We start from the raw sequence: 27,673 nt of genomic DNA on the forward strand, positions 1-27,673 counted from the left end.
GTATGAATTATGAACAGACTATTGGAAATATCAGTAAAACAACTTCAGCTAATATTATGCTGTGTTTGGACTAAATATTGAATAAATATTACTCCTCTCTTTAGAAATTTGAAGTAAACATATAAACTCAATCAATATTTCTCCAAACATGCACGCCTTTGAACCAAAAGTCCAGAGGGATATTATTTTGTAAAGAGCTTTCATGATGAGCATGCATTAGATTTTTCTCAATGAATGCGACTGAGGGTAGAGCCCTGCATTTCAGCCCAAGCCCGACCCGACCTTTTTACGCCCCTCAGGTCGGGTTTCGGCCAATTTTAACGTCACAGCTGATACGCGGGCGGACCTCGGGCTTATAGGCTTCTCCGTCTTTTTATATTTTTCAATTTAATTAAAATAACATTTTGACAGACGATGATTGCAAAACAACCGTAATAAGACTTTTAACCTATAGCACGAGTCCGCTATAAGCACAGCCAGCCACACATTTACAATGCAGCTGTTGCGTATTTAACAGCAGGGCTTCAGCTCACCGGGAAAAAATATTAATGGAGGACTAGATTAAAACCTTGGATACTGCGCATAATCTATGCAAACAGCATCCAAGACATAATCTATAATATATATATATGCATAGCGAAGTTGTAAGATAAGGCAGGTTGCATGTTTATTCGTTTCATGTTTATTTCGTTTCGTTTTGTAGCTATAGCCCTTTTCATTTTTTTATTTCTGCACCCGTTGCAGCTGCGAGCAGCAGAGCAACCTGCCTACGCTTTTTAAAAATAGTGTGTGTAGATAATAAACGTTTAAACTAACACTGTGATATGCTGAAAATATATATTTTATATAGTTGTTATTATAGGCAAGTGAAGTGTTGATTTGAGAGTTCAATTCATCAAACATGTCGTCAACTTGCTGTCGGCTGCGAACCGCTTGTTGGAACAAACAAAAATACTCTAAAATGTAAATAAAAAAAGAAATATAACTATTTTGCCATTTAAAACAAATCTGAACTGCTTTAATTGCTGCAAGAGTAGTACAGCTGTGTAAGGAATCTGTGTAAGGAGTTATTTTTTCTATTTCTGCGGATTTCTTTTGCAGAATCTATGCGGAATTTTGCAGAATAATTAAAAATGTTTTAAAACGATCTGAGAGAATATGCGCTGTGAATATTACAAAACAATAAAATATTTTATAATTACATTTTATTAAAGGATTTCCCTGAATTAAACTGGACCAACATGAACACACAGATAATGGATAATGTGCTGTCACGACCATAGAGTTTTAAATAAAATACATATATTACTGTCTACAGTGTAACAATAAAAAGAAAAGGCTTCTCATAATGAATGTAGCCTATATCAAGATAATTTCATCTGTTTAACAACACAATGTATATTTATCTTGTAAACGGATTTGAAATAATAAATAATTTTCGCATCACTTAGCAATAGAGACGATAGCGAATTCATTATCTTCTCCGCGGTAAGTTTCATTTCAAATTCAAGTTTTACATATTAAATATTAAATAGTTTGTGCTTTCTCTCATAAAAACCTCACAGCAAACAGCACAGACTTCTAAACACACGCGATGCAGTGACTATATCTGCGGTCACAGATTCCTAACGGGGATAATTAGGAATTCTTTTTTCCTCTATAAGGCCTATATTTTCTTCTTTTATTTTCTTTTCTGAGCACCGGACTTGTGCTGAGTCTGACCGGACATTTTGAGCGTACTGAACTTCAAATCAAATAAATCAAATATTTTCTTTATTATTTATCAATTATTCCATAGGTTCCAGTTCTGGGCCCCCCTCTGGGCCCCACCCCACCCTGGGCCCGGGACAACAGACCCGTTTGTCCCCCCCTGTCGGCGGGCGTGCCTTTACAGCCCGATTTGCTGCAAACGTCCCGCTTTGCTCGAGAACCCAAATCTGCCAACCCACACGCGCGCTCCTGCCCCTCCCTCCCACACACACACACAGATGCACACACACGCACAGCAGGGACCGCGCAGCCGAACACCAGTCAGTCGCGAGACACACGACGCTGCGTTAAAGTGACCTGAATCTACATACGGTATGTATCGTTTCTGTCATGTACAGTACATATAGAGTATAATAGCGTGCCACGCGGGCACAGGCGTGACTTTTTCGCAGTGTCGCAGTGGTCAGGAAAAAGAATCAATGCTTGAAGGTTGGTTGATTCATTGAATCAGACTCTCCAGACACTTTGGTTTATGACGTTTGGATGATGATGCGTATCCTTATGATCTAAATGACCGCATATTTGTACTAATTTTAAACGATTTAAACACCAGATCCGTGCACGCGACGTATGATTGGAATAGTCGAGAGGTGATTAAATGACTAGACAGTGAGATAATTCAAATCTACCTGTGTTTGCGACAAATGTCCTGACGTGGATCCAAACTAACTGGATTAAGGTGACGTACAGTACAGGAGGATGATGGATGGGTCGCCATGACCAGACCAACTTTTTATGTGACATTTAAGATAGCACTTTTTGATTTAACAGGTTGACACTTTATTATTTTGTAAATACAGACGCAACACTTCGAGTTTGCTGAATGACGCACTTTTGCGTCGAGAGTCGGTAGGCTATTGATTATGTTTTGCATTTATTATTTATTTTGTTAAACGTGGACAAAATTAGATTTGCCCCGTTGAAAATATGTAAACTGTATTATGTAAATAAGTCATGAGCAAGTTGAATCTGAAATGTGAAGAGTTTGTAAAAGGATATTTTTTATCGAATGCTCGTTTTTTCATAGATATTTTTGCTAAAGGTCGTTGCAGGTTTGGTAATAAAACTAATAAAAGCTAATAAAAAAGTCAAAACCTCGCGATATCACCGAATAAACGGCTTGCCACGCGCATTTGATGCTCAATAAATACTATGTAGACAGCTTGACTGGATTTTGAGACACAGCTACAGATTCATTTGTATCTCAGTGACTCAGCGTTGTATCTCTCTCTCTCTCTCTCTCTCTCTCTCTTTCTCTCTCTCTCTCTCTCTCTCTCTCTCTCTCTCTCTCTCTCTCTCTCTCTCTGCAATACTGTACGTTTGTGCATCTGGTCACTGAAGGACCATTCACGAAACTAATGACTAAATAGATTTGTGTTTGAACATACACAATTGTTTAGCCCAATTGACATTTGACTCTTGGTTGATCTTAAACGAATCTGCTATTGACATAATATAATAGGAAAACACAATAATTAACCATTGTGAATAAGGTCTGCCTGCACTAAATGATTCACATTGGACCAGTAAAGCTGATGTGATGACATCAAAGCATTGATAATGCATGTTAATGTTAAAGTTGATAATGTGGTAATATGCATTGCCTTAGATGTCACATAAGTATAGTATTGCCTTGTGCTCTTTCTGTCTTCGTGGGCTCCTAAAAAGAGAAACACCCAATATGACATCAATAGATGTAACAGCCTTAGTAGCTGAGTCACTGTTGCATTGGTACCATACCAGCTTAAAGCAAAGCATGGTAGAGTTGTTGACAGAAATTAGTACAGTGAAATGAGAAATTCTACAGTGTTTTTGATATTTATTATATTGGAGGATGACAAAAAGACCTAAAGCTAAAATATTACTATACTGTCTCAACAAACATATGGTCGAGTTATAGCATAAATTAATTTCATTGTTCTTGTTTTGCTTTACTGGTGTATTTTGACATTAGGCCTAAAGAAAGGAAGCTGTAAATTGTATGATATCATTTTGTCCAAGGGCAACAGAGAGAATGGTCTGTCTGACTCACAGTAAAAATGGGACATTGAACATTTTGGCAGACCAGAAACGCTTTACTAAGTGACTCACATTTAGTTCCACTTTTCTTTGGAAAATATTTAGCCCGTTTTAGTTTTATTTTCCATGAAAAACACACTAGCTGTGTTCCAAAACCCAGTAGTACTATATCACTTTTTCACTGCCTAAAGGTACACTGTCAGAAAAATTGTCAAAAAAGGGCAAAACCCTTTAAAAAATGACAGCTTTGCACCCAGAGATACATATTGGTACCAAAGAGTGCATATAATACCTCAAAGGCATACGTATCTGTGCCAAAATAAATGGTACTGGCCAGTGACAGCTTAGTACCAATTTTTGACCTTTTTTTTAACAAAATGCACTAATAAATCTAAAAAATGATAGAGCTTCTATTTATAAGCAAACTTTAAATAATTAATACTGATTTAATACAAAAAATCTTGAATACACTGACTATTTGACCCCAACTTCATGTATGCTATGTTTATTTATGCAAGTTAAGCATCATTCCTGTGTATACAAGGCAGCAGCTTCTCTGTAAGTAGTTATGAAACAGAGCTAAGGAATAATCCAACCTAGAAATATTAGCAATTAAACTTTGGACTTACAGTAGTAGATAATCTTTCCGGATTAAGGAACGGTCATCTGAGACAAAGAACCTCTCAGTTGGTGGATTAATCTGCAGATAGGGACACAATGCCTGTGAATACTACTGCGTCTCAACCTTGCAGTTTTGATTTAGTACTTTAGTATATGGGTGATATTGGCTACTGCATGTCTTCTCTGGCTATAAAAGATATTGCTACAGAGTATGCAGTGTTTTAGAATATATTAATTTAAAAGTACTGCTCTTTATGTAATGACTCATATAATGTGGCGGATAAGTTTAGCATTTATAGATTGCGAAAAATGGGAGAATTTTAAGACTTGCAGTTGTAGTGCTTTAAGGCAGTGGTTCTCAAAGGGTCCGCGAGATGGTGCCGGGGGGCCCAAGTTTTATGACATTTTATAAAATACATTAATTTATTATGAATTCTGTGTAATTAAACCTAAAAAAATAAGCTGTAACCAAAACCACTTCTTTGTATAATTTTATATGTTTTTTATAAAAATGTTGAGTTTTGACATTAATTTTCTTTGGGGGCCCGCGAAGGAATGCGCCATACACACGGGGGGCTGCTCAACGAAAAAGTTTGAGAACCACTGCTTTAAGAAAATAGTCTAAGGTCTATAGTTGCCAGCCATCCAGTTATAAAGTGTTGAAAAGTGATGAGGTTGCGGTTGGGTGAAATGTACTGAAAATTATGTGGAGAGGCATGATGTGAACGACTTGGGTGTCATGGTGAGGTAAAAACATGTGACTTCTCCCTTCTCTCAGATTAACCCCAGTTTCCTCAATCTTTCTGCAAAATGTTTAGGAAGGAATTTGTTGAGAATTCTATTTAAATGCTTTACGTGCATTGTTTTATTACACAAAACACAAACATCCACGCTTCAGCACTGCACCAAACACAAGTTGCGCAATTGCACTTCAGTTTTAACTGCAGGCAAAAAGCTTTGGGCTTTGTGAGTTACATAGGCATCATTTACAAAAAATATTAAGCTTATTTGGGCTGATAAAACGACATGCACAGCGCTGTTTTAGGGGATTAAGTGCTTGATTGAACTAGATTGCATGTGGTTAGTAAATAAGACCTCAGTTTTCAATAAACTGTCTAGTGATTTCATCGCTTAATCTTTGATTTTGTCTTCTGAAAGGTGTGTGTTGGTGGATACAGATTGTGGGGGTGTGCACATATGACCGTCATTCCTGGGATGTTTGCAAATTTAGTGTGGGTGGATTTCTCTTTTACTTCTTTCCACTGCTGAGGACGAATCACTGTGCCCTACATGTAAATAAGCCTATTGCTGCTACTTGTTTTAAGTTCTTTCAGCTCATTATTTTGTTAATCATACAGATTATTGTGGTTTCTTTTTTTAAATATTGGACATTTATACAAATGCTGGAAATAAATATTGGAAATTTATTAGACACAGGCCTTTGTTGCTGGATCACTTTGTCCTAAACATCAAAGTTTGATGTAAGATTGTAAAACTATTGCATGATATGATAAAAACATAATGAGTTTGAGGAACGATAACATTTTGTTGTAATTTGGCTCGCAGGTGTGACTGGAGAAATAGATTAGCAGTATACAGTGGAGACAATATAAAGTTTGGGGTTGGGAATGCACAAGAAATCTAAAAATCAATCATTTGAGTTAAATGTACGGCTATGAAAGCTTTATTGCATCGTAACTAAATGTGAGTTTGGTGGTATGAATTTTGCTTAGTGATCACACACAACTAACATTTTAATCAGTCATATTCAGCTCTGTGCATTGTAATGATTTTATTCTCTTACTGTATGCAGATGAACAGTCATGTTTCAAGTTTTCATTATTAAAGGGATAGTGCTTCAAAAAATGAAAATTGTCATTTACTCACTCTCAAGTTGATACAAAACTTAAAAAATATCTTTGTTCTGCTGATCACAAACAAAACTATTTTAAAATATCTTTATTTATGTTCAGCAGAAAAAAAACAACTTGAGGGATGAGTAAATGATAACAGTATTTTCATTTTTGGGTGAACTATCTCTTTATTTTGATTTGCAGTCACTATAGTTTAGCTTGGACACTATTATGTTTAATATTATAATGAAACATTAATCTAATCTTTTTGAAAAGTCTATTCAGATAAATTGAATAATACATTAAGTTTCATGTTAAGCTTGAAGAATTAAATGCATCGGCTCTGCTAATGTAACTTTTAAAAACCTTGCATATATCTCCATTTGATAATAGTCATCTGAAGATCTCTAATATGAATTATGCATGAAACATTATGCAGATTTTCTGATAAAAATTACCTAGATTTGACCTTAAAAGGAACCATTAGGAAATGTCTCCTTATTTTAATTATACAAAATTGAAATGCGAGTCTATCTAGTTGAATAATATTAATATATTATTTTATATATAATATATAGTTTTCCTATACTATATTATCTTTATTTTGCTTATTGCAAGGAAATGAAAATAGAATATCTTAAGAAACATTTAAAAAGTTTATAATAACAATTACCACGACCAATAATAATCAAATGCTTGTATATTTAAAAAAAATTAAGTTATTTAGCTAATTGCTTTAGAATTAAAGACATTTGTTTGACACTAGGAGAATGTAGGCCTACAGTAAAATGTCAGTGTTGTGGAGTCTCCGCAGTGCAGGAAAAACATCCATCACTTACGTATTCAGTACCACAGAGTTGTGGCTTCAGATGCTAATGAATGGGCCGTGTGGTGACATGATCTCATAGTTGGCTCGGGCTCAGCCTGGAGTTTTCTGGCCACCTAGGAAACGGCCATACAACACCATAAAACTTCTCTTGCCCCTTTCTACCCTTTAAAACTAGTTTCTTTCTCTTTCTGTGCCGTTATGGAATCTGGGCATTGAAATACACAATATTCCCTACATAGTGTTCACTACAGCTGCAGCATCAGACATATAGGGTATATGCAAATAAACCATGAAAACACAATTGTTGTTGTGGGCTGCAGCATTGTGCCGAGGCCACACCTTTATCCAGGTGGCTCTCGGAGATTGGGTGACACAGTTGTGCTAAAAGAGGCTTTAATATGCTTAACAGCAGAATCATTCGACAATGCCAAATCACAGGACTAGGATTACTAGAAGTAGGGCATTTACCTCTTGTGTAGGTCCAGCAAATCTAAAAAAATCAGCGAACAACAGTGTCTGACAAGAGTTTATATCGAGTGATGGAAATGGCCAAGATTCATTGGAGGGACATATTTTTAAACCATAGGCGCAGAAAGTTTTACTATATTTATGCCTGAAATGTGCATAAAGGTAGAAGTCCTCTATTTTGAGGTGGGACTCTCCCCCCCAAGTCCCCCCATTTCCAGCCCTGAGTATATTTGAGTGAAAATAAATGCCATGATATTGCAAAACCCCACTGTCTTCTGTACGAGGATGGGGAAAAACTGATTTAGTGCCTCTAATAAAATACACTACAGCAAGACACACTGCTCGCCAAGGTTATATGGTCTCAGAAGCAAACAAGACAGTGGTACGAGTGACTGATGACCAGATAAGGCGATTTTTTTCCTAAACTTCCATAAGCCTCAATCTTTTGGGCGATCATATCTAGAGCAAAATATCTAGAGCAGCGTGGATGCTTGGTCTGTCTTTTATCATTGCACCGTTTGAGCTTATTTTAAAACAAACGCCCTCATTTTTGAGTTCATGAGCGGATATTTATATCAAGCAGGTCAGGTGACTGTGATGAGATGGTGGATCTTTACACTTAGACCTTCTTTTAAAATGACTCTTAAATTATACTACAGCGATGAAGATGTGCAATTTAAAGTGAATCATTGAATAATACTCAGCGGTAACTAAGGATAAGAATTGGAATCCTGCTAACATAGTCATTTAGCTTTGGACCTTTAAAGTGCATGAAGACTTTGCGTGCTGTATTTGTGTTACTGTAAGTGATTTTTGCAAAAGGGAGCAATATAACCTTGATTTTTTTTATATTGACTGAGTAAGGTCATGCCAAAGAAATCAATGTAAAATCAATGATTGAAATTAAACTTTGATGCTTCTTATCTCTTCAGACAGGTCACATATTTGACCAAATTAAATGTGCAAACATATTGCTAAGCTACATATTTGTTCAATCTAATGTTCACTGTGATGAAAATGCCCCTCCCCTAAGACCACCTGTCTCAAACTAACAATATCAAGTGCAAAATCATATGTAAAGATATTAACTATAGCTATTATTATTATTATTAGCTATTATTAAAAACAGGCTGTTGTAATAGGAGATACAGTAAATCGACCATATAAAATGTAATATTATAACAATAATAGCTATGTAATGATGGCCAGGCTTGATGAAAAAAAAATCAGGGGTTAATATTTATTTAAATTGACAATTCTGAGCAAATATAATGAATGCTTGTTTTGTAATGTTGCTCATGTCTAGACAATCTTTTTTTTAATTATCAGATTTTCACTAGATGATTCAAAGACGTGGTATTTAATATCAGTGTAATAGACCCATGTTGCTTTGGACATCGTGTCCATCATGGACTTCGGCAAAAGCACAGACCACAGAGAAGACACTGCAGTGACAAACACCAAAACCTTCTTTGTTTCAAACTGCTTTGTCAGTCAGACAACACACTAATGCTGTAGAGAGAGCAGCAGGGGTGGAGTTAATGAAGTTTGCCATTTCCATGGCAGCCAGTATTATTTGCATTGGGTGAAATCTGCCTCACCTTCACACATGTTGTGCTTTCACCTCTGTATCTCAACCCTAGACCATCTGGCTGATAAAAGCAGAGCTGGGCTCAGACCATCTTGGTTCAAACCCCAGTTATGCTGGTTCAGCAGTTATTTAATAATCTCATTAATTCTTCCAGACACCCTGTTCTTTTAATGCTTCTTATATAAATGAAAACAGATGATAAATGTGTTTGGAATAAACTATGGAGGCGTTTTAAATTTGCATCATGTGATATCCTGCTATCCTCTTAGATATCCTCTAAGTTATTTACAGTTTAATCCCTACCTCTGGCTATAATCCAAACATCCTTGATCTTATTAACAGAACTCTTGCAGGACTGTTTATTAAACACGTCTACGTTCTTTAGCGTCAAGATTTTCTTTTTAGACTTGGCCAATGCTGACATTGAGAAAGCAATGGGGCCGATATAACACAAATGTAATACGTGTGAAACATACAGAAACATGCATAAACATATGTTATTCATAATATATATGCCCTTTTAAGTAAGTACAAGACATATATGCTGCGGTTCTGACACCTACTGTTTGAATAAGACTAACTTTAGTGTAACACAACATAAGGTCATTTTACTGACTGTTAGACTTTGACTTTACATCTAACGCCTGGTTTTACAGACAATACTTAACTTGCACTGACAGGCATTGATTTGTATCAAGATACACACCAGTAATAATGTCTTTTTCTAAGGCTTAGTCCTGGCTTTAGCTAAGCCTTATCTGTGAAACCAGGCCTAAGTGTCTTTTCATTATGAATAACCAATTTGAAGAACAGAAAGATTTATTAAAAATAAACTTGAATTGAAAATTGATGCAAGTGATAGCTATGCCTTTTAGTTTTTTCCGGCTTTCATTTTGAGTAACATTATCCATCATATGGTGTAGCTGATGTTGGATTTCAGATGAACAAATCAATGCAGTGTTAAGGGAGATGCCACTGAGGATTAAACTAAGGATGCTGTGCTGGGCATTTTAAGTCATTTCCTCATTTAGGCATTGGATTATATTTGTGTTGGCCAATGTACTTCAGATAATAACTACCTAGTGTTTGATAATAGAGTACTGGCACATTGGTTGTGAGTCGAATCATTTCTCTTATGGGATTCAGGGCTGTCTTTTGTCTCTGCACTGCTTAAACCTTTGAAATCTATATGTGTACTTCATTGTTTCTGTGATCCTTGTATATGGGTAGGATTTATTCTGTGATGCTAATGTGGGTGAGAGAGGAAATTCATTTATTTTACCAGATTACCATATCTAGATATTAGAGAGTATATTTACATTACATGCTGAATTGTTTAATTTTGACTTATAATATTAACAAGAAAATTTAATTTTTTTTCAGGACAAAGGACTCTACACCACAAAAGTGATGTTCTTGAGACGGTTGTGTTAGTAAATCCATCAGAAGACTCTGTTGTATCAGAGGTAATTTCAACAAAATCTCTTTTGGACAAGGTGATCTTTCTATGTCTAACAAAGGCTGATTAATGGATTTGATGTTAGACTCAATAACCTTTGTGAAGCACAACCTCGTGATGACTTGCTGAATACAGACGGACTATAATAGGGTAATGCATTTTAAATGCCCTCTATGTCTCTCTTTATGTCCTAGATCCATTATCTTGTATCTGACCCAGCTGTGCACAAGCTACTGGTCCTGAGTGGCCAGAGCTCTGACCAAGGTGACCTGGTTTTACAAACTGGAATCTTCAGTTATCAAACCTTCTCACGTGTGTTTGCAGATCCTGAGGTAAGTTTAGACACATTTAACGGTTGATTTGGGAATATTTTCTTTTACTTAAATTGACTTTGGATTTGTTTTGTAGATCAGTAATCTTCTGGTTAAAGCCAGCCCCGGACAGCGGCCTGTACTGACCGTGTCTTGCCGCGGTGAGGCAGGCTGGAGCTCTTTGGGCCAACAGCAACGTATTAAGGAGTTGCTGAACTATAGGCTGAATCCTGAGCTCATACTTCCTAAGATGGAGGGAGTCACTGAGTTCACAGAGTACATATCTGAAACTGTGGATGTACCATCCCCATTTGACCTTCTTGAGCCTCCGACCTCTGGAGGATTCTTAAAGCTCTCAAAGCCTTGCTGCTACATCTTTCCTGGTGGACGGGGGGATTCTGCCCTCTTTGCTGTCAATGGTTTTAACATTCTGATCGATGGTGGATCTGACAGAAGGTCATGCTTCTGGAAGCTTGTCAGACATTTAGATCGTATTGATTCTGTTCTTCTTACACATATTGGTGCTGATAACCTTCCTGGAATCAATGGACTCCTTCAGAGGAAGGTTGCAGAACAGGAGGAGGAGCAGTCTCAAGACTCAACCACCTACAGCGACTGGATGAAGAACCTGATCTCTCCAGAGCTTGGAGTCGTATTCTTCAATGTACCCGAGAAGCTTCGGACATCAGAATCGAATTTGAAAGTCAAGCGAAGCATTGAGGAAGCATCTCTTACATTGCAATACCTCAACAAACTAGGAATTAAACCTGAGCCCTTATCTCGAGTGGCTAGTAATACGATTGAGCCCATTACTCTTTTTCACAAAATGGGTGTGGGTAAATTAGACATGTTTGTCCTGAACCCTGTGAAGGACAGTAAGGAAATGCAGTTCCTTATGCAGAAGTGGGCAGGTAACAGCAAAGCTAAGACAGGAATAGTGCTTTCTAATGGAAAAGAGGGAGAAATATCTGTACCATATTTGACATCTATTACAGCTCTTGTGGTGTGGCTCCCTGCAAACCCCACAGAGAAAATCGTAAGGGTTTTATTTCCTGGAAACGCACCACAGAACAAAATCCTTGAGGGACTTGAAAAGTTAAAGCACCTTGACTTCCTACGCAATCCAGTAGCCACACAAAAAGACGTAACTTCTGGGCTCTCACCAACAGCTGTCAAACAAACAAAATTAAAGCAAAGAACTAGCAGCAAAGAAAGTCTTCAGTCATCTCCTAAGACTCACGCACCATCTAAGCCTTCAAAGAAAGAAAACGATGAACGCGAGGACGTGTCCTTCATTGAACCTAAGAGTGACTCTTTCAAGGATAACAAGATTGAGAAAAAAGAAGAGAAAAAAGAAGAGAAAAAAGAAGAAAAAAAACACAACCGACCACTAAAGCCAAAAGCAGAAGTGGCCGAAAAGAAAAAGCTATTGAAAGAGAAACCACTGAATAAGCACCCAAAAGAAAAGGTGTCCAAAATGGATGAAAAGAAAGACAAAGAAAAGAAAGAATTAAAGAAAGAAAAACGTGAAATAAAAAAAGAAGATGGTGTGAAAAAAGAAGAGAAAAAGGTTAAAGCCAAGGACACTTCAAATACTGAACTGAGGAAAATAACTAAACCTGACCTGAAACCTTTCACACCTGAGGTCAAGAAGACCCTCCACAAAGCCAAAACCCAATTGAAACCCAAAACAGTAAAAAGCAAACCGAAAACTGCCAAGGTTGACAGTGGGAAGAGTGTAAAAAAAACAGTGACTGAAAAGATTGAGCCTAAGACACAAAACGGGACAGGAGAAGACACATCTGCTTCATCTACTCTAGATTTAACTAAAGATTTTGCCAAGTTGTCACTCACTGAATTAACAGAACATACTGAAGCTCCTAAAAGTGCCCTTACCATCTCAGAATTAACAGCTGAAAAAGACAATGAACGTCCAAAACCTGCAGAAGAAGGGGAGCAAGATGATGTTACTCAAGCTGCAACAACTATCACAGAACAAAAAGAGAATGAGGGAAGAGTCTCGGAAATCAAAGAAGCAGTAGCTGTAGAAGAAGTGAAAGAACAACATGACGAGCCTCAGGCATCAGAATTAGAGAAATTTGAGGATGAGGGTACAGGTATTGAAGATGAAGATGAGGAAGAGATTGAGATAAAGAATGTTAAGAGGACAGATGAGGAGGAAGAGGAAGACATGGGTATAGGTGACGAAGAGGACGAAGGGGCAGCAAAGGAAACCAAAGACTTTGAAGGAGCGGACAGAAAGCACGAAGTGGAGGAAATGGAGAAGCAAAAACAGAGGGAAGAAAGTAAAGCTGAAGCTGACGAGGAGATGTTTGAAGATGATGATGTGATTGAAAAAGCTGAACTAGAAGAAGCAGAAGATTTGGATGCCATCGCAGATGAAGAAATAAAAGATCTCTCTGCTGAGAAAGTAAAGGAAGACCATGACGCATACTTGTCAAATGTTGGAGGTGTCACAGCTGGCATTACCTCTACTGCTCAAGGAGCTGCAGCAGCAGAGAACTTATCATACATCCAGGATGAAACCTTTCCAGGTTATCCAGAGACTGAGCAGACAATCTCAGATGAAGAGATTCATGAAGAGGCAGAGGACAGGATACCACACCTCCAATATGAGGGTGGTAGCTATGATGTCTCAGTCCCAGACCAACCAGGCTCCTTTGTTGCTATTCAAGGAATGAAAGAAATACAAGCAGCTGCAACGGGCAGTGGGACTAGCAAACCACAGGAGCCTGCTATTTCTATCTACACTAACATATTTACAGCTCCATTAGCTGAAGAGGAACATGTTTCTTCAGCAACGTCCATAACTGAGTATGACAAGCTGTCCTCTTTACCCACTTCTGTTGCAGAGGATCAGTCAGTAGCATCAGTCACAGCACCTCAGACTGAAGATACCGGAAAAAGTTATCTGCTTTTAGACACTGTAAACACTGTACATCCTGTTGGCCAGAAAGAGGCCACTCAAGGAAAGGATTATTTACATTCCGCCGGAACGATCTCACCAACATCTTCACTAGAGGAGGACAAGTGCTTTAAATCATCTCCATCAGAGGAATCTCCTCCACCTCCCTTAGAAGGAAAAACAGAGGGAATTGATATTGAAGCCCATTATGACGATGAAGATGAGGATGAGTATGAAGATCAAACACCAAATGTTGACATTTCACTTGAAAAGTTACAAGAAGGATATGCCTCACCTGATAAACTTGAAAACAACGAGAAAGAAATGGACAAACCGAAAAGTCCTGTGCCTTTCATTCCAGATTCTTCAACTGACAAAAAATCCTTTCCTTCTGAGATGGCGATAGGATCAGAAACACTCTCTTCTCCATTGCACAGCATTTCTAAACTTCCGATTACTGAATCCAGTGTCTATCCAGAGGTTGAAGACCGCTGCATTAGCCCTGATGACAGTACTGTTAAAATGGCTTCTGGACCACCTAGCACATCCCACTCTCCCCTCAGAATGTCACCTGTGGAGGGGAAGGATAAAATCCCCCTTAAAGAGCCTCATCACGAACCACAAGAGGCAGTTAGCCTCACTGAAATTAAATATGAAAAGGACCACGAAAAGGAAATACCTCAAGCAGTAAAGGAAGAAACAAAAAGTACAGACTGGTCAACTTCTGCACTGCCTGTATTTGGAGAAAATGTTGAGGGCATAAAAGAAAGTGTAGAAATAAGGGGTACCGAGGTAATGCCTCATCAAATTGCTGAAAACAAGGATAGAGTTAAAGAGGACCTAAAAGAGAGCAGTAAGGCTACGATTCTAGAGGATAAAGATGGCAAATTATCTGATGATAATAGCATTGATAAAACTCATGATATAAAATTATCCACAGAAACAGAAGAAAGAGAAATAGAGAAAGAAAAGTGTGAGAATGAGAGAGATGATGTTGAAGAGAAGCTCAAAGACCAATATTTATCACATGCAGAGGTAGCAAAAAAACACGATGAGGTAATATCAGCACCAGAGAAAACAGTATTGCCCTCTAAAGAGGATTTTGATGAAAAACATATAAAAGAGGAAGAGTTGCAAGATCCCAGCTCTCCAACACCCATTGAAAGGTCTGAGAAACAAATAGAAGAAATTGAGTCAGAGAAAGTTGAAATATCTTCCAAACTGGATCAGGAATCCAAAGAGAAATATAAGACTGATTCATCTCATCAGTTCTTGGAACCAAGCTCAGATATCAAAGTAGAAACATCAACATGCCATGAACCAAAAGAAAACACTGTAGATGCAGATATAACAACTAAATTGGAAAATATGTCTAAGCAGACATTAGAGTCAATTGAAGTTTCAGTGGAAAGTGATACTACTGTCTGTAAAATAGACCAGCTTCAGAAAGATGCAGATGTTACCTTAAGAGATGATAAAAAAGGAGAAAGTGACACTTGTCTGGCATCTGAGAAAATCATTTCAGCTGACAAAGAACATGAAGAATCTAAGGATAACAACACAGAAGAAGTAAAATCTCTAAAACAGGAGGAAATCTTAAAACCAGATATGCATGTAGAGGAGAGTCAGTTCTTCAGTTCAGAGAAAACTAAAGATGATCAAAAATTAAAAGAGATGCCAGTACAAGAGAAGGAATCTCATATATTAGGGGTAGCCCCATGTGAGACCGAAATTACAAGCAAACAAGATGAAGAACTGAAGGAGAAGTTTGTGGAAGAGCCCCAAACCACCCATTTAGAAATTGCAGACCAGAAAGAGGATTATAAACCTGTAGCAGCCCAACCTTCACATGCAGAGAACCTAAGTACCGAAGATACAAAGAAAATTGTAGAAGACACCAAATTCCAAAGAGAAATATCAATTGCAGATAAAACTGATTTTTCACTAAAATTCGACCATGAATTTAAAGATGAGCAAGCAGACTTAAGTTCATCTGCTAAAGAACATCAGAACTGGCAAAACAAAGAGGTAGAAGAGAAAAAAGAAGTATCAGTTAGCTTAACTGGCAAACCCGATGAAGAATCTACAGCACATCAGACTTGCGGAGCAAAAGATGTGCTTACTATCTCTGAATCTGATTACAAATCTAAACTGGAGGGCCAATCTCAGACAATAACATCAAATAACAAAGATTTACTAGCTAAAGAGGATGAGACAAGCAAATCAGAACAGCTGGTTATGTTTAAAGATGAATTGAAAGCAAGTGAATCAACAGATAAGAGTGTGGATGACAGTCAGCTTCAGATCTCTGTAGATCAATCAGTATCTGAAAAAACAGATTCTGCTGCTAAGCGGGATTATGAAGAAAAACATATTGAAGAGATTGTGTCTAAAATACCTCAACCAGATATTGTGACAGAAGAACTTAAAACGATACCTGCAAAAGAAAACATTCAGAAGAGTCAATCAGAATCAGAACAAAAAGTGGATTCAAAGTCAGAACATGATTCTGCTGGCAAATTGTTTGAAAAAGTTGTTGTAATATCTGAACAAAATCTTCTCACTGAGCATGATTTTAATACCATTGAGTCTGAGAAATTAATAAAAGATGATACATCAAAATTGGTGTCAGAGGAAATGAAGTCTATAGCTGAAATGAGTCAAGAAGCTAAAAGGGAATCTCTTTCAAAATCACAAGAACAAATGTTTGGGACCTCAGATCTTAGCTGTAAAGATCAAGTTGACCTAAAAGATGAACCCCATGAGCAGTACACATCAGATACTTTTCCATCAACAGACATTGGATTCAAATTAAATTTAGATTATAAAGAAAAATTCATCGAAGAGATTGCACAAGAAACCTTGACTGTAGACAAAACAAAAGACAGCATAAAGACAACTACGTTTCCAACCAAATTCTCAGATGAAGATGAAAGTACAGAGGAGGATGAAGGAGATGCTGTTTTTATGGGAGGTGCTGGTTCAAGACCGTTATCAGTTGAACCCTGGAAATTGGAGGAACTAAAAGAAAGCACTTCTGGACAATCTTTAACCCCTGATATCAGTATACAAAAAGAGGAAATTGTTACCCATTTAGAAGAAAAAGAGTTGACTCGAGATTCAAGTGAAACATCACCTGAACCAGAGAAAGCTTTTAGGGTGGAGACCACATCTCCAACTCTTGCTACTGGAGGAGATGAAAGTAGTAAATCTGTAACAGAGATTTCCAGTCAGCTTCCTCTAGGTGAAAGCAAAGCACTGAGGATCACACTGTCCGCCTCTGGCAGTAAGTCAAGTGTTGAGGATGCCAAACATGAAATAAAGGAGACTGCAAAACCTAAGGAGGCTGAGCGGGAAAGGGAAGGAGAACGTGAAATTGCATCTCCAGGGATTGAATCACATTCAGATTTTCAAAAAACTGACAGTGCTGATGAAAAATGTGCTGAGAAGGCTGAAAGTGAGAAGATTGCATTTAAAGAGGAAAACGATGACAAGATGACTTATGAAGTAGAAAAAGAAAGCTATGAGGCTTCTAAATATGAGCCATATGAAAAGCCTATTTCAAAAGATAAAGAGGAAGAGGATCAGCTCTCTAGTCTGGATATCGATTTAGACAACAGAATTGCAATTCAGTCCCATTTGCTTGGAGCTGCATGCCCAGTAGAGGAACAAAGTGATGACGAACCAGTATCTTTTAGCAAGGTTGACTATCAGACTTCATTTACTGAGACTAGGACAAGTGTTCCCAGTAGCCACAGTGCCTACTCAGAGCAAGATAATAAGGAACAATACCAAGAAGAACAATTGGTTAGGGAAGAGAGACAAGATACAGTTTATCTGGACAACAGTTTGACATATGCAGAGACTTATGGCACTAGGACCACTTCTGCAGCAGATTCAAGCTCATTTGCCTCTAGCGATTTACAAGACAAATCAGAGAAATTGGAGAGAGAGGAGAAAGAGAAGGAGAAAGAAACAAAAGAGGACACGCCTTCTCTTTCTGATGAAGAAGATGAAAGTCGTGCCAAATTGTCACATGAAGAACCTTGTACGTTTTCTTCCAGTGTTACACAATCTGATAAGTCAGAGAAAGACCATACAACACAACAGACCCCTAAATCAGATGACTTGGACAAGACCAAAACTTCTTTTAAAGTTGAAACCCATGTGGCTGATGCTTCTTCTCAGCAAGGGATTCTCACATCATCACAAGATCAATCAAGTAGTAAAACAGCGTCATCAGCTTCTGTCTACCATGAGAGTGAAATCTCAAAAAGTGAGATTAGCAAAGATAAAAATAAATTTGATTCGGGTGAAAGCAAAGAGGACCCATTTTGTTCTGGTCGGTATTCACCTCCTGAGAAGGATATACATCCTCCCAGTTTATTGCCCGAAGAAGCAGACAGTAGTGCCGCTGCTTCTAGTTTTTCTGGACAGTTAATGCAACCTGATGACAATGTTCTTTCGCATGAGTCCACTAGCAAAACCGATTCTCTTACAAGCAAGTCATTGACTGTGAGTGCAGAGGCAGAGGAATGTTCAGTGAGAAGCCAGAAAATATTTGCAGAAGGAGAGGATGACTATGAGGATGAAGAAGAAGAGGAAGATGTAAGTGACTTGGATATCGAAAAGGGTGCTAGAGAGATTTCTGAGAAAGAGTCTAAAGCAGCTTTTGATACGACTGATACATCTAAACCACTTGGTTTAAAACAAGAAGAGGCCACAGTACAAGAAAAGACCACTAGTTCAGATGCTGAAGCAGCTGTACATGCAAGCACAGTTCATCTCTCAAAAACAACAGAGCCTTCAGTAGTACTAGAAGATAAGCATGATGTATTCAGCAAAGATGGTGAACGGTCAAAGAACACTAGTTTAGTTCAGTCTGAAACACTCGAGGCCAGTGATGTCAAACATGAGCATGGACCACAGACACCTTCAGATAGAAAGACTGAAGGGTCTGAATTCCTAACCAGTGCTCAGGCAGCAATGTCTGATGCAACTTACTCTTCATCATCATCCTTCAGTTACTCTTCTTCAACGTCTGCTTCGTATTCAACTGGTCAACACTTTGTAGAAAGGTCTGACACCCCAGTTACAGTTCCAGGTGGCCATCTAAGGTCAGATGGAGACAGTATATCATATGAGTACTCATCACTAAAAGAGGAAGAATCCCCAATTATGGATTTACCATATTTAAGTTCTGGGGTACATTTAAGAGATGAATACATGGAAGTTTCTGATAGATTTGTGCTTGGTACAACAGCAGCCGAACCATTATCCAGTATGGCCAAGTTTTCTCCCCTCAGTCCTTTGGAAGAATCCAAATCCTTTCTTCAAGATCAAACATCATCAGCAGAGGAAAAGTCAGAGGAGGACATGTCAAGCATTATATCTGACAGGGATCATGTTTCTGATCCAAATCGTATATCTGTAACAGAACCACACTGCTCAAAACTTCCAGATTCAGCAGCGGCTGAGCTTGCAAAACCAACAGAGATGGCATCAGACACATCCCATATGTTCAATATTGCACCTTTGGTGAAAGCTGACTCTGCTGACAAACACTCAGAGGAAAAATCCTCCGATGATGAGCCTGAGGATAACAAAGGCAGTTTCGACGAGGGAACCTTACCATGCAGAATTGAATGTGACAGATCTTTAGCTCCTGATCAAAAATCAAACAACATATCATTAACAGGGCAACACACTGATGCTGAAACCTCAACCACAAAATCTGACTTGCTCAAAGCAGATGGTTCAACAGAAATTATGAGCTCTCAAAAGGTGCCAGACACAGCATGTGGAACACTAAGTATTGGCCCAGTAAGTGAAGATATTAAGCAAGAGGAAGATAAAAAGTCAGAGGAAAAGAAAGAGCAGGCTGAGAAAACACATGAGACAATAGACCTAAAAGAAGCAAAAGTGGACAAGGTGGAATATGAAGAGAAGAGTGAGACAGATAAAAATATAAAACTTACAGCAATGGAAGAAAAACAGATAAAACATGAAGAGAAGGCTGATGTAAGCTTAGAAAAGAGGGATGATATTCCAGATAATAGCAAGAAAGAAAAGTCAGAGCAAATGATCGAGATTGAAAGAAAAACTGAAGCCCTGTTAGATGAACCAAAGGAAAAGAAAGAGACAGAAAAGAAGGAGGTGATTGGAGTAAAGGAGGAATCTAAAGCAAAAATGGATGAGAAGGAACAAATAGAAGTAAAAATGGAAACAGACAGCAAGAAAACAGATATAGTTGAGTCTAGCCAGTATAGCAACCTTGCATCTGGAGTGCAGAATGAAGATGTTGTACATATTAAAGCTCCACCTGGCTATGGGGAGGATGTTTATGAAGGTATGGAGGAGGAAGAAGACAATGAAATGATAAAGTATGATCTAAAGGAATGTCAATCAACTCAACCCTTGTCTCCGTCATCTGAAGCTCAGGCCTGTTTCTCTGAGGTGTTAGATGAAGGATTAACTCGACCTTCTGACCTCTGCATGGAAGCCACATCCTCTCATTCACCGTCACTCTTGAAACACCGTAAAGGAGATATCTCTCCATCTTTTATTAACCCAAGCCCACATGAATTCTCTAGTGAGGAGGGAGAGGAGGATGCCAGAAGTGATGGTTCAAGGGAAGATGATGGGGATGAGCGTGAGCAGCACTCCATCAAGAGAAGATCTCATAAGAAGCAGCATTGCCCTTCCCAGAGCCACCATGAGGATGGCAAGGAGGTTTCACAGAGCCTCCCTAGTGGTACGAAAAGCGGACAAGCCGTTCTGCTGGCAGGTGAAGAAACTCCTCCTACATCTTTAAGCGAGTCAATCCCATCTCAGTCTGACTCAGATGTCCCTCCAGAGACTGAAGAATGTCCATCAATTACAGCAGAGGGAAATCTTGACTCTGATGAAGATGCAGAGCATCTACCAGTAGATAAAACATCTGCTGCCGGTGGCAGTGGAGGAAGCCATCATTCCTCCTCCCCAAAGAGTCATGATCCCCCACCCATCCCAATGAAAGACCCTCTTCCTCACCCACCACATCCCGATGTGTGCATGGTCGACCCAGAGGCCCTTCTCAATGGTCAGACCCACATAGAACGACCGGTGAAAAAAGACCCTAAACCCTTGAGAAAGAAAAAATCTGCATCACCTGCAGGTAAAGGAGATACAAAAAGCAGAAGATCTACCACCCCAGTGAAGCACACATCCAAAGACTCCTCACCTCACGCCCCTTCTCTTAAAAGAAAAGATTCAGAGAAGCTATTTCGATTGTCCAGAATGTCTGAGACACAGGGGTCTAGGGGAGACATGTTCAATTCTGGAAGAGGATTAGTCAATGGCGTTAAGAGTAATGCAGGTACAAATATCTCATAACTGCACAACAATTGCCCTGCAGTAAACCACACATGCACATAACTAATGTTATATTCTTTTAGGTTCTAACCAGAAGTCGAACACTGGGACTCCACCTGGACCACCAATATATGTTGACCTAGCGTACATTCCTAACCACTGCAGTGCTAAAAATGTTGATCAAGAGTTTTTCAAGAAGGTGCGTGCCGCATATTACGTTGTCAGTGGAAATGACCCACCCAGTGGTGAACCCAGCCGTGCGGTTTTAGATGCACTGCTAGAAGCCAAGGCACAGTGGGGCACCAACCTTCAGGTACCGCCTACCTTTACAATTTAACAGTATAACATGAAATGTTACATGAGATGAAAGCAACAATCTTTAAATCTTATTATTAATGAAAATCTTATCTCATTTTAGGTTACTTTAATACCAACACATGATACAGAGGTCACTCGGGACTGGTATCAGCAGACCCACGAAAGACAACAGGACCTGAATATAATGGTGTTGGCCAGCAGCAGCACGGTGGTCATGCAGGATGAGTCTTTCCCGGCCTGCAAAATAGAATTTTGAGTTTTTCCACTTAGAGCTTGTCATTCGTTTCTAATTTATTTCAAATCTTTTAGGGTTAGGTTAACCCACATCTTTCCATCAGCTACCATTTATAGTTTATACTCTAATCCTCAAAGGCAACAAAATCCTAGTGCTGTCAAAAGACTTACAAGCTTTCTTCCTGATTTAAGCTATTGTAACTGTTTTGATTGCATCTGCAATGCTTTGGCAGAAAATTGAATGTTCAATATCTAGCGGCTATGAAAAAATATATAATATATCTGTGGAAGTCCATTGCAAATTGAGTTTGTTAAAATATTCCTAACATGAATAACAAAGTGACCAAAAACATTTGACCCTTTAATGCCCATGATTTGAATTCAAAGCACAAAAATATGTCATCTGATTATTGCTCTGTCCTTATTATTATCCCATGTTTCAGATATATACGTAGACACTATGGTCTGCAGAATAATATGTGAGGACACAAGGCCAAAATTACAGGTCTGTGAGCTACAATTAGGGCTACTATTAGATCACATGCCAGCACTTGCAGTGAAGAAAAAACCTACACTAAATTGCTAATCCAAATAGGATTGTGCCAAATTATTAACCTCAATTATTCCAAATGGTGTTTAACAAAATCTGTGCAAAATAACAAGATTGATCATTATCTAATTAAAAATACAATAACTTTGAATAATATGTTAATAGTGGAATAGTACATGTATGAAGAATTATGCTTGATGTGTGATGGCATCTTTGTAAAATACTAAATTACAACAATTACGTGAATTTTGACTGACTAGGCTTTAATATGATACTGTGACTGGTTGAAAGGTTATACAAGGCAAATGAATAGTACAAAGGAATTTTATAACTGTAGTTTTTCAGTAGTTGGTATTGCAATCACTTTACTGTAAAGCATGATACTTCTCTAGCTCAGACTAAACGTTGTTTGTATATTAACCAGATGTTCTGATGTGGGGATCTGAATACTTTACAGTGTCCACCTTTTTCTTTAAAGCTGAGTAAAAACTAGAACAACACCCACACCCAACTGCACCATGAATGGAGTAGATTGCCTTGAAATAAAGTTTTGTAGTTTATTGCCAATTATATGATGTTCTGATGCTCGAGTGAGGGTTTTAATATTTTTTAATTTTCAGTGTCCCCCAACAATGCTTTCAATATTGTAGATTCAATATTCCAGAATCTGGATATTTTTCCTAGATAAAGTTCTGCTAATACATAAGCACTTTAGGTTTATGTTGTATAGGCTGTCTGGTGGTGGAAATCACACTGTGTAGCAGTAGAAGCATATATGTTATGAAGTAAAAAAGTTTAAAAGGTTTCGGTGGTTGCTGTGAGAGTAAACAGTGTGGTTACCCTCATGTGCCTTTTGCATGGACCATTTAGAGACAAGAGTGTTGTGTGACAGAGAAAATGCTTAAACACACATACAGTACATACAGTAAAAACAATACATCTTAGTTAACAGACTTTTACTTTGGATTATGTGGAATTAGAACTCCTTTATAGCCTTATTGCTCATTTAGATTTTGCTAATACTGTTTGACTTAACTGACAAGTTATAAATCTGATGTTTATAATTATAGCATTATATGCATCGAGTACGATTGCACTTTTATCTAATGAAGAAGTGGGTTTGGTAGGTAGGTAGCATGTAAATAAATGAAGTAATGCATTAATTTATTTTAAAAAGTAAATATATTAAACTTTTAATCTAATTGAGATCATATGATTTTTTATCTGACAAAGTGGACTGAATGATGAACTACTTTAGTTAGTTGGTATTGAATTGTTGATAACAAAAGCTCAAGCACCAGAAGAGGACAGTGTATTTTTTAAACCCTTTTTGTTGTTAACATAAATTGGAATTTTTATGGAGCCTTGGTGTCATCCCTAAAGATTTCTCCAGGACTTTTAATTGTTTGAATGTTACCTGATGCTGATTTTTTATATTTGGTTCTGGCATTACAAAACGCAAACAACCAGTACAGGCAAAGTTAACATATATTATCAAGTTTTCATTGGGTTCCATATGCACTGTCTAAAACACAATATTAAGACAGTGACTCTATTTTCAGTACTACTGCATTACAGTATATTGACCTCTGTTACTTATAGCAAATCATCAAGCTGATAAACGTAGAGCAGTTTTTCTTTTAAAGTAGCCCCTTGATATCAAGATATTTTTTCCATGAACATGTTAACAATCCACATTTACCCCTTTATCTCTGTGTGCTTTAGTCTGTGTATCATTGCTGTTTTATGTATTCAGTATTATTCATTGCAGTGGACTTAAAATTAATCAAAATTTATCATCAAAATGGTGGAATCTTTGTGTACTCGTACTAGCTGTGAACGCACATGATATGGTGGTAAAAGCCTAAGAATTTACCTGACCTAAAAAGACAGTACACTCATCATCTCGCACCCCCAACCCCCCAGTTTGAAAACTATTGGTTTAACCCACCCATGGGTTGAACCCCCAGCATTTTTAAACTAGATTAAACTAGTATCAGTAACTGTATTTTGGTAAAATACAGATAAACATCATGCATAATCGCAACAATATACATAAATTAAAGCAACACTGAGACTAAAATCTATTTCTTTGCTAGACAGCTTGTTAAAATGGGCTGAATCTGTCCTGTCCTTTGGTGTGAATATATTTTCTTATTTGATTTTAAATACCTGGCCTTAGGAACAAGTACTACATGGTCTTGTTGATTAGCTGTGAATTCTTTACACAAAAGCATCTGTGCTGAAGATGATTGCACTAACTTTAAATAATATTTTTGAATGTAAAAGTTTGCTTGATCAAAACAAAGAACTAGCAAAATATGCACATGGAACGGATAAACCTCAGAAAATGGGTCACAGAAGAACAAAGGTTCTGGATGAAGAGTGACTCGTGTCAAAATATTAATGTACATCTCAAGCTAATGCTGAGTTCAGTACTTCACTACTCTCTTAAAAAATAATAATTTCAATAAACTGGTTTGCAGAGGGCTGTTTCACAACTTCTGTACTAATACGCAAAACGCTACAGATGTGAGGGTTTTCTCGAATATGACTTGAAATGCCAAAATGGAAATAAAAACAAATGGCAAAACCTGTACATAGTACTTAAAATAGCTGACAGTCATTGACGTGATATAATTTCTTTCAAGAAAATCCTATGGTCATTGTAATTTACTTTTGGTAAGGTAACAAAGACTACCATACTTCTTCAAATAAATTCTCCAAGTACTTATTTTTATCATGTGATGGACTTATTTGGCCATATTGTTATATATGCGTGATCTTTGCATGTGACCTTATTAGTTATACTGAATGTAATCGTTTAATAATCAGAAATAAAATACAAATATTTTAAGAAGATATATTTGAACAAGCTAATTGTCTTTATGGTACTGAAATATGCATATTATCGGGCTTGGCTTCTGTTTGCCCTGAGATGTTGTTGAAAAGATGCTGTGATATTTCTTTGTTCTTTGGCGCTGTATGAATCTTAGTTTCTTCTATTCTTTAGTGCAATACTCCACATTCTGTATTTAAAGCTTAAATGTAGACTTCTGCTAATTTACTGTAAAGGGAAACCATCCAGGTGATCATCAATAAAAACATTAAGGAAAATTTGGAAAACTCTTTGTGTGTGTTATTTTTTACAAGCTGTCAATACATCTATTCTCCAATCCTGCTTGTCCTATACTGTATCTCAATTAAGGCAGATAGACAGCATTTGTCATTCCAGGACTCACACTCATACATTCACACACGCACACTTAAAGGCGGGGTGCATGATTTTTGAAAAACACTTTGGAAAAGGGATTTGGGCCGAGTAGCCAATCAGCAGCAGCATGTCTACTAACCAACATCGGTGCCTGGGGTTGCGTATGTGTGGGGCAGGTCTATCAAAAGAAGGTCCAGATTCTATTAGGGTAGGGGTGTGTTTGTTTAGGTGATTTCAAAAATCAACATCGGCTTTTAGAGATCATGCATGCACCCCGCTTTTAAGGACAATTTAGCAGTGGCGACTCGTGACTGCCAATCCGAGGGGCGCAAATGCGAAATAAGTGTTCGGAGTGCCTTGTGTTTTCAAAATATGGGTTTGTTGCATCTTGTCAACCATGTGCAATACGTGATTTGTCAAAATAAGTGCCTGCTGCACACGCGTCAAAACCGTTTATGATTAAAAAAAAAGACGCTCACGTTCACAAAATACACGCAAGACACTCCCTTAACAGTAAACTCTTATTACACATGAGGTTGTGCAAGTTTCTGGCAAACGCGAGCGCCTCTTTTATCATAAACCCTTTAGACGCGTCTGCAGCAGGCACTTCTTTTGACAAGACACGTGATGCCCATAGGATCACTCAATGCGCAGAACACATATTTTGAAATTACGAACCACACACAACGGGCTACATACATGTTGTGACAAACTTTGCATCGAGCGCCCTCGAAAAAAAAGTCACCGGCCACCACTGCAATTTAGTATGTTTTCTTTGGGGAAACCTGAAATCCAAGAATAAAACCCATGTTGTTTTTGGGTGTACTAGTTGTTGACACACTTAGTAATTTGCCATCGATCTTACACAACCCATACATGACATGCTGATCTAAAACCTGTTGCTATGACAGTCCATTTTGCATTAGGCTACTAACAGGCGGGAATTCAAGGGTGAATGTAAGGGTGCAATGATACATTTTGTTATTTAACTTACATGGTTGGTTAAAGCAATAGTTTAGAGGAAATAAAAATTATCTCATATTTAAGTTACTCACCCTCATGCCATCCTAGATGGATATTTTGTTGTAGTTATTTGATGTAAGGTTAGGCCTACTGAAGCATAAAATAACAGTGAGAGTTTAATGCCATTGCATAGTGGTCTAAATGACTCCTGTGGATCAATTAATGTCTTCTGAAGTGAAACGATACGTTTGTGAGAGAAAACGATTAACAAACGTTTGAACTTATTAAGCAAACACTCCGTCCTGTAATAGTAGGCTCGTTCGACTCGCGCTGCCCACAAACTGACAAGCGGATGACGTCAAAATATCGCGAGAGCGATTCGAAAACTCATATGGAGAAGTCTAATTTGCGGTACTTTGACGTCATCCGCTTGTCAGATGTTGCAGTGCTACATGAAGTCAAACAAGCCTAATGTAAACAACACAAACCAGCAATGTAAATTTAAATATGGCGTTATAAACATGTTCTGGAGATTTGACAAAGTCATGTTTCGCTGAACTATTAATTTAATGTGTTAAACATTCTGCAAGGATTTTATGTACGACCTTCGCAGCGGCTACTGTATGCAACTCTGAGGCTAACGTTGTATTTTTTTACACTCTAAACGGTCAACTCCATGAGGAAAAATATCTAGAGGACGTTTGCCTTATTACACAAAATGAATGAAAATGACAGTATGCACAGTGCGACTTCTTCATTAGCTCACTCTCTGCCTGTGATAACTCGCGTGTCACATACACATTCAAATGTTGCGCAGTCACTCATCTCGCAGTGGAAGTCAGTAAGCGAGTCCGTCGCCATAGCAACACAGCAGCACAGCTGAGGGCTGGCATGAGTCATCATCATTGTTTTGCATCACACTCATTGACTCGCGTCGCTTAGAGCACAGATTGAATTTCAAAAGCACACAATTAACCCCGAGACAACTCGTGCATGCAGACAATGTTTTGATATGGTTAGAGCAGAGTTAGTTTTCATGTTTTGCTCAATTGCTCAGGAAATGTTTATGTTATGTTAGTCTGGCTGAGTGCGATGTGTGTTTTGGAGATACCATCATCTTTTACATCTATTATGCATTATAATCACCCCTTGCTGTAACGTCTTTATGCTTTGAAGTTAAACACCACAAACAAA

At 38.0% G+C, this 27,673-nt stretch overlaps 1 protein-coding gene across 1 annotated transcript in view; it reads left to right on the plus strand.

The window, feature by feature from the left end:
- map1ab (microtubule-associated protein 1Ab) overlaps nt 1-23,332 on the plus strand; it is a 37,266-nt gene extending 13,934 nt beyond the window's left edge. Inside the window, exons 3-7 of the mRNA XM_065291834.1 lie at nt 10,535-10,617; nt 10,805-10,942; nt 11,019-21,204; nt 21,284-21,513; nt 21,619-23,332. Of these exons, the coding sequence (XP_065147906.1) occupies nt 10,535-10,617; nt 10,805-10,942; nt 11,019-21,204; nt 21,284-21,513; nt 21,619-21,774 (10,793 nt within the window). The 3' untranslated portion in view covers nt 21,775-23,332. The remainder of the gene's footprint in view (nt 1-10,534; nt 10,618-10,804; nt 10,943-11,018; nt 21,205-21,283; nt 21,514-21,618) is intronic.
- The last annotated feature ends 4,341 nt before the right edge of the window (nt 23,333-27,673 follow it).

This window comes from Paramisgurnus dabryanus, chromosome 23 (assembly GCF_030506205.2).
Source record: "Paramisgurnus dabryanus chromosome 23, PD_genome_1.1, whole genome shotgun sequence".
Taxonomy (NCBI): Eukaryota; Metazoa; Chordata; class Actinopteri; order Cypriniformes; family Cobitidae; genus Paramisgurnus; species Paramisgurnus dabryanus.